The 11,044-nt window shown below is 36.8% G+C and overlaps 1 protein-coding gene and 1 long non-coding RNA gene across 4 annotated transcripts in view; one reads left to right on the forward strand and one right to left on the reverse strand.

Annotated features, from left to right (window-relative positions):
• Positions 1–2,680, reverse strand: part of ece2b (endothelin converting enzyme 2b) — a 150,566-nt gene extending 147,886 nt beyond the window's left edge. Inside the window, exons 1-2 of one of the 2 annotated variants that reach the window (XM_087283360.1) lie at positions 2,552–2,639; positions 2,350–2,427 (exon numbers count right to left, since the gene is read on the reverse strand). In XM_087283360.1, the coding sequence (XP_087139486.1) occupies positions 2,350–2,382 (33 nt within the window). In that variant the 5' untranslated portion in view covers positions 2,383–2,427; positions 2,552–2,639. 2 annotated transcript variants of the gene reach the window in all.
• On the forward strand, positions 1,835–10,712 carry LOC103908795 (uncharacterized). 2 transcript variants are annotated; one of them, XR_015508982.1, is made up of 3 exons: positions 1,835–2,015; positions 6,997–7,096; positions 9,175–10,712. It is a non-coding gene; the product is annotated as an uncharacterized LOC103908795 (long non-coding RNA). The 2 variants fall into 2 exon arrangements; XR_015508981.1 differs by lacking the exon at positions 9,175–10,712 and having other exon boundaries at positions 6,997–7,524.
• The last annotated feature ends 332 nt before the right edge of the window (positions 10,713–11,044 follow it).

Below are 11,044 nucleotides of genomic sequence, written 5' to 3' on the forward strand. Positions count from 1 at the left end.
AATGCTTTAGTAAATTGTACTAGTTTTTGTTGATAATGGTCCAAAAGCAAGTACACTCAAATTCATGTTAGAGAAAAAAAAAATGTAATACAAATTTAAAAAGAGGAAAATTCAAGAATTCAAGAGAAGCAAAAAAAAAACAAAAAAAAACAAACAAAACAAAAATGAAATATAATGAAATATATAGCTGAAATTTTGTAGGTTGTAATTTTTTTTTAGGGTTTTTTGGCAATATTTAGCTTGAATTTAATTTCAATTTCTAAATATGTTTGCTGACTAAAATATTATTTTAATAAATATATCTGTTTAATAAATCTGTTTTGTTTAAATGCACCAAAATACATTGCCTATATTCACTGAGAAATGGATCAAAATATTATTTTTCAAAATAAGGTGTGGTCACATGCTGAGCACCATGTATATATTCAATATTTTAATCAGATTTTTTGCATAATTCTTTTCTAAAAATAAGCTACTATTTGTCTGACAATTGCACATGGTGCTTAAGAAACAATAAAATGCTTTAGTAAACTGTCAAAATATGAGAGGTATTAATTCATTTGAAACAATTTGTTTGTTTTTTGATAGATATACAATTAATAAAGGCCCAGTTTGACTCAAATTTAAAGAATTAAAAGTTTCATTCCTATGCGAGGAGATTTACGTGGAGTTTTAAGTATTTAGTCAGTTAAATTACTGACTTTTCAGACAAAGTAATTGGGAAAAAAAGTCTTTTATATACAATTGTAATGATGAAACTAGTAATAAATCACACATCTGAACAAATACCCAACACTGGTGGTCACCAAGGTTAAAATATATTACAAATATAAACATTTAGATTTTCGTGTGGGGTTTCACACATAGCACGTCACAGGTTACATGACATTTAACAAGCAGAACTGTGATCTACTCAGGATTTTCTAGCCTGGTTTGCCTCCCAACTAATTAATAAATGTTACTGAAACGAGTTTGGATGTGATTATTATTGAAAGATGTAAAACATTGAGGTTGACAAGGCACTTCTAAAGAGGAGCTGGTGAGAATATGACACATATGACATAGTGCTCAACATGTATGAGAACACCACTCACAAAACTCTCAATTAGATTATTAATTTCTATAGGAAGCTTTACAATATGATATCTGTGCATATACACTAGATTAGTCAGTACTGAAGCCAGATCTGGAGCTTATCTAACAAAATAACTTACGATAACGGTCCAAAAACAAGTACACTCGAATTTATATGCACAGGTGTCAAATGCAATTCCTGGAGGGCTGCAGCACAGTTTAGTTCCAACCGCTTCAACACACTTACCTATAGGCTCAAACAAGCCTAAAGGACTTAATTAGTTTGATCAGGTGTGTTTAATTAGGGTTAAAGCTAAACTGTGCAGAGCTGCGGCCCTTCAGGAACTGGATTTGACACCTGTATGTCAGAGAAAAATATTATTATTATTATTTTTTTTAGAAAGAGCAAAATAATTATAAAATTGTTAAAACTCTGTAGTTAGCATTTTCTCCAATATTTCGCATGAATTAAGATTGTATTATATTTCCATTTTTAAAGATGATCAGTAACTAAAATATTATTTTAATATACATATCTGTTTAACAAATCTGTTTCATTCAAATGCACCAAAACAGATCCCCTATATTCACTGAGAAATGGATAAAAATGTTCATTTTCTAAATGAGGAGCGCTCATTTATGTTGTTCACTGTATACCTGTTACAGTACAAACTATCCTCGCGCGACCCCCCGGCGCTCCAGTTGCCATGGGTAACGTACGCCAGTCTATAAAGCGTTGTGCAACTCAAGACGCTCTCTCGTAGCCACTCCCTGTAAACAAACCAGCAAGCCTCGAACAAAGAGAAACGAATAATAAAAAACCAGTTCGTCACGGGTTGTAAATTTAACAGAAAGGAATCTGCGCTATTCCAGAAAAACCAACGAGTTCGGTTTGTCGTGTTCGTGTCAACTGCTTGATGGTTTCTGGGAACCCACGCGCGGTAACGTTAAACAGTTTGTCTTTCACCTCGATATAAACTCTTTGTTTTGCTATAAAAGATGCTGAATTCCAGCTGTAAATAATGTAAAGAGGTGTTAAATAAAAACGCGACACAACACTGCTCAGTCGTGAGTTTTTCCCGTCACACGTCAGTCATTGCGCAACAGAAGAGTAAACATTATACAGAAACAAAACATAAACAAACGCACGAACATCTCCAAATGTGCAGAAATTGCCCTTTTACGTGCTAGGAATGGATTCAAAGCAGGTTCTGTCAGCCAGCGAGATGTCTAGCAGATGTTTCTGGTGTAATAAAAAGCATCAGTGCGACTCACGTTATTTCGTAAATCTTGCAGCGCTACACTCATCGTGCAGCATCGGCGCTCCGCACGCGACTAAGCCATCCCTCGCGCCTGAAACAAACATGAGCAGTCAAGAGTTAAACACCATCCTCCGGTCCATTCGCCGATGCAGTTTTTTTTTTTTCTCGAGCTGCAATTATTGATATGAGACTGGCAGGGCGATGCGTTTGCCTACCGCTGAGCGTTTTCAGAAGACGGCGCGCATGATGGGCTGCTGTGCCTACGCCAACGACCAGCACGTCCTCTGCTCTGTGTGTTATAACATAGAAAGATGTCTGTGGGAGATAGATAGAGATCAGCTCTCGCTCTCTCTCGCTCTCTCTTTCTCTCTCTATCCCCTCCCCTTTCTCCCTCATGCGCGCGCCGTGATTCGGCCTCTCGAGCTGCTGCCGCATCTGTATGGAGAGGTTTGCTGACTCTGTCAAAAGCATCAAGTGGGATGAGCGCTCATTTACATTTCATGTGATCTTAAAAAGCATAATTTTTACTTCAATGTGCTTCTGGAGTTGACATATGGCTCTGTTGAGATTAAAACATCTTGACTTTACATTGATTTCTTGGACAATAGGCTGTTTTTGTTGATGGAGCATTAACTACTACAGTTTTAGACATAACTTTTTTTTTAAGATATTCAAATTCATAGGTTTCTTTATTTGAAACTTTAATTTTATGTTATATATTGTATTTTATATAGCTACTGCTACAGTAAAAAAAATGTTCACCGATTGAGGAACTGTTTTCTAGGTAATATATATGTTTTATTAAATCATATTCATATAACATTGTTTCTTTGTATGTCATGTAGGTCTGTATATGTGAAACATACTCTATTTTATATATTGTTACAAAAACAGAAATCATTAATGATTGAGGTGTTTAAAGATTTCCAAATTTTCAGAGGGGGTGGGGGGATTTTGGGGGGGTTATGAAAAGCAGGATCCCAAAACTCAAACATAAAGAAACATCAAAGCTTAATGCTATTTACATGACGATATACACTCTTCGGCCACTTTATTAGGTACACCTGCACAACGTGAATTTCTCATCAGCCAATCACATGGCAGCAACTCAATGCATGTAGGCATGTAGACATAGTCAAGACAATCTGCTGCCGTTTAAAATGAGCATCAGAATGGGGGAGAAATGTGATTTATGTGACTTTGAATGTAGCATGGTTGTTGGTGCCAGACGGGCTGGTCTGAGTATTTCAGAAACTGCTGATCTACTGTGATTTTCATGCACAGCCATCTCTAGGGTTTACAGAGGATGGTCTGAAAAAGAGAAAATATCCAGTGAGTGGCAGTTCTGTGGGCGCACATGCCTTGTTGATGCCATAGGTTAGAGGAGAATGGCCAGACTGGTTCCAGCTGATAGAAAGGCAACAGTAACTCAAACAACCACTCATTACAACTGAGGTCTGCTTAAGAGCATCTCTGAACGCACACCACATCCAACCTTGAAGCGGATGGTCTACAGCAGCAGGGGGATATTTGCTTGACACACTTTGGGCCCGTTAGTACCAATTGAGCATCGTGTCAACGCCACAGCCTACCTGAGTATTGTTGCTGACCATGTCCATCCCTTTATGCCCACAGCGTACCCATCTTCTGATGGCTACTTCCAGCAGGATAACGCGCCATGTCATAAAGCTCGAACCATCTCAGACTGGATTCTTGGACATGACAATGAGTTCACTGTACTTAAATGGCCTCCACAGTCACCAGATCTCAATCCAATTGAGCACATGTGGGATGTGGTGGAACGGAAGATTGGCATCATGGATGTGCAGCCGACATCCTGTGTGATGCTATCTTGTCAATATGGAGCAAAATCTCAGGAATAGGCACAGTGGGTATCGCTGTTGCATCACAGTAAGAAGGTCCCTGGTTCGAGCTGCGACTGGGCCGGTTGGCATTTCTGTGTGGAGTTTGCATGTTCTCCCCGTGTTTGTGTGGGTTTCCTCCAGGTGCTCTGGTTTCCCCCACAAGTCCAAAGACGTGCTATAGGTGAATTGGGTAAGGTAAATTGTCCATAGTGTATGCGTGAATGAGAGTGTATGGGTGTTTCCCAGTGATGGGTTGCAGCTTGAAGGGCATTCACTGTGTAAAACATATTCTGGATAAATTGGAGGTTCATTCCTCTGTGGCACCCTCTGATAACTAAAGGGACTAAGCCGAAAAGAAAATGAATTCATAAATGATCTTAAAAGTATATATATTTTCCCTCAATATGCTTCTGGAGATGACAGATGACACTGTTGAGATTAAAACATCTTGGTGTTACATTACAGATTTCTTAGATGAGTTTATTTGTTAATGGATAATTGCTACAGTTTTCTATGTATTATTATTATTTTTTTAAGTTAATCAAATTAATATAATAGGGCGAGGCAGTGGTGCAGTAGGTATTGCTGTCGCCTCACAGCAAGAAGGTCGCTGGGTCGCTGGTTCGAACCTCGGCTCAGTTGGCGTTTCTGTGTGGAGTTTGCATGTTCTCCCTGCCTTCGTGTGAGTTTCCTCCGGGTGCTCTGGTTTCCCCTACAGTCCAAAGACATGCGGTACAGGTGAATTGGGTAGGCTAAATTGTCCGTAGTGTATGAGTGTGTGTGTGAATGTGTGTGTGGATGTTTCCCAGAGATGGGTTGCGGCCGGAAGGGCATCCACTGCGTAAAAACTTGCTGGATAAGTTGGCGGTTCATTCGGCTGTGGTGACCCCGTATTAATAAAGGGACTAAGCCGACAAGAAAATGAATGAATTAATATAATGTTGTTTCTTTGTTTTAAACCACATAGGTCTGTATATGTGAAACATACTGCATTTTTTATACTGTCATAGAAAGAAAGCAAATGTTTAAGGTTGAGTTGTTTATAGGATTCCATATTTGATTTTTTAAGCAGGCTCCCAAAATTCTAACATAAAAAAACAGTGAGTACGCTAACATAGATACCAATAATCAGATTTTAATACGATTACGACAACACTTTAAAAGTCAATGATTAAAAGTCGACCATGTAAACAGCGATTTTTGATGACCTCAATCTGACTAAAGTCATAATCAAACTAAACAGATATCAAATGAAGACGTGGAGTATGCCGATTCAGTGTTTCCTCTAGGACTTTTTCCAGCTTTTTTATATATTTTTTTATTTTTTTTACACGGATCTACCAACTACCTGTTGCTTTATTATTTCAGTGACAAATGTTGTGAGCGCAGTATTAGAAATCGGAATGGCATTTATGTAATAGCCTACGAGCATGCGAATCTCTGTGCTTGCGTGGATTTCCTCTGCTCGTGCACAAAACTTCTTGCACGCCCCCTCAAATATAAGCCGCTTCAAGAGCGCGCAGATCTTCTTGTGCGCTCTCAAATAAACGCTGCTGGGTGCGATTTAGTGCGTTTATGTAACGAGTATGTCTCCGGCGATTATTAGATTTGCTAGGAATATTTATAAATGTCTCAAATAGACCTACAGAGTAGCATTACTCCTCTTTTTCCTGGGATTCTCCCGTATTTTACAGTTCTATCCCGCTATCATCAAGTGAAGGTATTTTCCCGTATTCCTCCCATATTTTCAGTCTTTCTCTGAAGGGTTGCAAATAAATATTAAAGAACTGATCCTCCCTATACGCAACCCATACCGCTGAACTACCAGTGGATGCTCAAATATTATTACTTAATTTATAAAAGTAATGCGTTACTTTACTCGTTACTTAGAAAGGTAATATTATTATGTATCTTGCGGGTGGTGGGGGGTGTTGTCGTGGATAAAAGGGGTGTTGGTTCGTGGACAAAAAAGAAAACAGGATGGGTGGGTCCAACGCAATCTCACGGTAATTCGTAACTTTTTGATTTAGTGGCTAATTCGTATGAATTCGTACAATCTAATTCCTACCATTTAGTACGATTTGCTCTTCAACAAATGACGGTTGGGGTTAGGGGTGTGGTTGGATGCCACGCCTCCTTTTTAAAATCGTACATTTTCGTACAACTGAACTCGTACAAATTCGTACCAATTAGCCACTAAACTGACAAAACTTAAAATACTTATGTTTCCTCGTGAGATCAGGTTGGTGGGTCTTGCAAATGAAAGAGAAGAGTTCGGGGTGAGGGTAGGAGGGGTTTGGGATGAGGGTTGGATTTGGCCCTCTAATAGTAACTCTGGGGGCTTCGAAAAGTTGTGGGTTCTTAGCGGCACCCACGTTAATGCTACAAATTAATAAAATACGGTAGTTTACCGGAAAAATGTAACTTTTTTTATTAACAATAAACCATAGCTGAAATTTCTTTACCGTAATATTTTTTTTTTTACAGAGATGCAGCTACAATGTGTCTTAGATAGCATATTAGCTAAGATTGAAGGACAGTTGTTTAAACATCACAGAAAAAAAAAACAAGTGTTAAAGTCTGCTGGACGTTACAACAAAATCAATGAACGCATAGCGTTTGAAACTGAATCGCAGCACGGCCCCTGAGGTTGTTATGAGAACCTGATCGATGGTTTCCCACGTGAAGAAACAAACATCTCAGCTCTGATTGAAAACATATGTTTTACATGACTTAAGCCTGGCTGGGGTTATGTAACACATTTCAGCCGCTCTCTTTCTCTCTCTTTTGTCCAGGAATGAAGGCAACATATTTCTGCATCTTGGATAACACCCAAACCCTGCATCGTTTAAATGAGAAGAGAACTGCAGTAAATTGCTGGCCCGATATCAGAAGGTAGATTACACTGATTGGCTTATAGACAAGACAAAGATAAAGTGTATCCAGATTTCTCAAGTGTATCCACAAGCCGACATTCAGCATTGTCTGGATCCTACCTTTACATCTTACCTCTTTTTGAAAACGTCAGGTATAAATGAATACGCTATGAGTTAGATTTGAACACTTCAAACATTAGCATTCTGCAGTGTTGTGTTGTTAGCACACCACAGTGCATAGTAGTCTAGATGAAATATAATAATTCTGGGTTGTTTAAAGCCAAATTTGAGTAAAATTTGGACAAACTATTTTTTATTATAAAATTTTTAGCCGAAGGGTTGTTTTTCTCCACATTTTAACATCCAAATTTTGTAAAAAAAAATAAAAATTAAAAATAAACAGCATTTTTTAGGTATATTTGTTAACAAAAAAAAAAAAAATTAAAATGCTGTACGTCTTTACTCACCTTTACTTAAAGTCAACTAATCGTTTTAAAAGCAACAGGTTTACTCACTTATTTTAAGAAAGGTCAACTAATCAATTTAAAAAACAGGTTTACTCACTTATTTTAAGTAAAGTCAACTAATCGTTTGAAAGCAACAGGTTTACTCACTAATTTTAAGTAAAGTCAACTAATCGCTTTAAAAGCAACAGGTTTACTCACTATTTTAAGTAAAGTCAATTAATCGCTTTAAAAACAACAGGTTTACTCACTATTTTAAGTAAAGTCAACTAATCGATTTAAAAGCAACATGCTAACCTATTTTAAGAAAGGTCAACTAATCACTTTAAAAAACAGGTTAACTCACTAATTTTAAGTAAAGTCAACTAATCGCTTTAAAAACAACAGGTTTACTCACTATTTTAAGTAAAGTCAACTAATCTATTTAAAAGCAACAGGCTAACCTACTTATTTTAAGAAAGGTCAACTAATCACTTTAAAAACAGGTTTACTCCCTAATTTTAAGTAAAGTCAACTAATCGCTTTAAAAACAGGTTAACTCACTTATTTTAAGTAAAGTCAACTAATCGCTTTAAAAACAACAGGTTTACTCACTATTTTAAGTAACGTCAACTAATCAATTTAAAAGCAACAGGCTAACCTACTTATTTTAAGAAAGGTCTACTAATCACTTTAAAAAACAGGTTTACTCACTTATTTTAAGTAAAGTCAACTAATCGCTTTAAAAGCAACAGGTTTTTGTGGGATTTAACAAAAACAGTGTGGAAGCATTTAAAATCATAGTTACAGCACAGTTAAGGTCAAACATTTTATGACAAAAGTGTGTGAATTCAAAGCTGACAAAATTTCAAGAAAGAGAACACGATAAAATGTTCAGCAGTACATCAAGGTTACATTCATAGTACACTGATATAAAATGTACTTTTAGGATGATTGCGAAGTATTTGTTTATTTAAAATAAGGATACCAAGCCCAGTCTGTAATAATCAGTGTTTTGCATTCTCTGTACAACATTTGACACAGCATACTGCGGTAATAATACGGCTATAATGTTGTTTGACATAACCTGTTTTTTTTATTTTATTTTTTTTTATATAGCAATATGTCTAATTTTTTATGAATTATATGTTGTGAGTGAAAATGTAAGTGAAAATAAGATTGAGACTAAATAAACTCTGAATGAAAAATGTCTAAAAATGTCCCTTAATTATAACTTTGTGCTCCGGTTTCTCCCACAAGTCCAAAGACGTGCTATAGGTGAACTGGGTACACTAAATTGTCTGAAGTGTATGTTTGTGAATGAGTGTGTATGTTTGTTTCCCAGTGATGGGTTGCAGCTTGAAGGGCATCCGCTGCCTAAAACATATGTTGGATAAGTTGGTGGTTCATTCCGCTGTGGCGACCCCAGATTAATAAAGGGACTAAGCCGAAAAGAAAATGAATGAATGAATAACAGCTTGAGATATATGCCCTGTAAGATTGTAAATTCACTGGTGTTTTACATTTATAGAAAGCATTATAGGACCTTGACCTCTGACGTTTAAATGTCAAATAATGTGGCATTTTTTGGTACACTGTAAATATATTTGTTAATTAACAATTTCCGTATTTTGTGTTTTCTGTTTATTTATAGATGTGAATTGCATTATGAAACCTAAATTTATCTAAATTTACACATATTTACACAAGTAAATAAACAGAATCAATGATGGGCTGAAAATCTGCGGAATTCTGCGCATGCAGATTTCATGTGGGCTTACTAATGACCTTCACAGCCAATCACAGTCATTTCTGTTGAGCACTGGTGAACACTATGGCAAATCAGCGCTGTTTAAGAACGCGCTCAGCGGTGCTTGAATGTTCGCAGGAAATGGACGTTTTTACCAGGACAACACTGCTACAGACGAGGGTGTGCTACAGAGGACTGCATCATTTTATCGCTCACCGGGTTACATAGACTGAAGCAGGCAAGCGTCATCATGGTGTTTACCTGGTGCCATGAGCTAAAGCCTAGGAGGACACTTAAGCATGTCACTCCTAAAGAGATTGTGATTTTGTTTGATGCCTAATCTGCTTTTAATTGTTTAAACTAAACTGAACTGAAGGATATTGAAGTGATGTTTACACCATATCTGCATTTGAAATCGTGGCAACAGCCAATTTGTAGTCCCCTGATTAATAAAGGGACTAAGCCGAAAAGAAAATGAATGAATGAATAACAGCTTGAGATATATGCAATGTAAGATTGTAAATTCACTGGTGTTTTACATTTATAGAAAGCATTATAGGACCTTGACCTCTGACGTTTAAATGTCAAATAAAGTGGCATTTTTTGGTACACTGTAAATATATTTGTTAATTAACAATTTCCGTATTTTGTGTTTTCTGTTTATTTATAGATGTGAATTGCATTATGAAACCTAAATTTATCTAAATTTACACATATTTACACAAGTAAATAAACAGAATCAATGATGGGCTGAAAATCTGCGGAATTCTGCGCATGGAGATTTCATGTGGGCTTACTAATGACCTTCACAGCCAATCACAGTCATTTCTGTTGAGCACTGGTGAACACTATGGCAAATCAGCGCTGTTTAAGAACGCACTCAGCGGTGCTTAAATGTTCGCAGGAAATGGACGTTTTTACCAGGACAACACTGCTACAGACGAGGGTGTGCTACAGAGGACTGCATCATTTTATCGCTCACCGGGTTACATAGACTGAAGCAGGCAAGCGTCATCATGGTGTTTACCTGGTGCCATGAGCTAAAGCCTAGGAGGACACTTAAGCATGTTACTCCTAAAGAGATTGTGATTTTGTTTGATGCCTAATCTGCTTTTAATTGTTTAAATTAAACTTAACTGAAGGATATTGAAGTGATGTTTACACCATATCTGCATTTGAAATCGTGGCAACAGCTAATTTGTAGTCTACAGTATGTTACTGCGATGTTTACAGTGCTGATCCTATACTTCGGGGTTTCTTCCCACTGCAGCCTCACTTTCGTGTTTTAAAATGGCAGCTGCGTGAAATAAGCATATTGAATAGGTAGAATATGTTGTATTTTTAATGCAATTTCACCAGCATATTTATAGGTTTTACAAAGTCTCATATACAAAATATTGTTTCATGCTCTGTAAAAAAATCAGTAAATTGGCAGTTTTCCGTATTTTTGTGATTCATGTTTTTATTTTTACCCGGTTTATTTATGATTTTGAATTGCATTATGAAACCTTGATCAACTTTTGCACCAACACCAACCCAGTCAATTTATCACTTTAAACTATTGAAGATGTAAATAAAATCACTTTTTTCAAACTTTTCAAGGTTAAAAGTTAAAGATAACTAACTAGTGCCATTTCCCTTAACTTAGCTGAAAATGAGCTCTGATATTCCTTTTTATTTTCACTATTTACTCAGAACGGACCTTCGGGTCACTCGGAAGGCGTTAAAATCATGAATTTGTGTCACTTTCTCTTCGCTGATAAGATATACAGCC

This window comes from Danio rerio, chromosome 15 (assembly GCF_052040795.2).
Source record: "Danio rerio strain M-AB ecotype USA chromosome 15, GRCz13ab, whole genome shotgun sequence".
NCBI classification, from domain to species: Eukaryota; Metazoa; Chordata; class Actinopteri; order Cypriniformes; family Danionidae; genus Danio; species Danio rerio.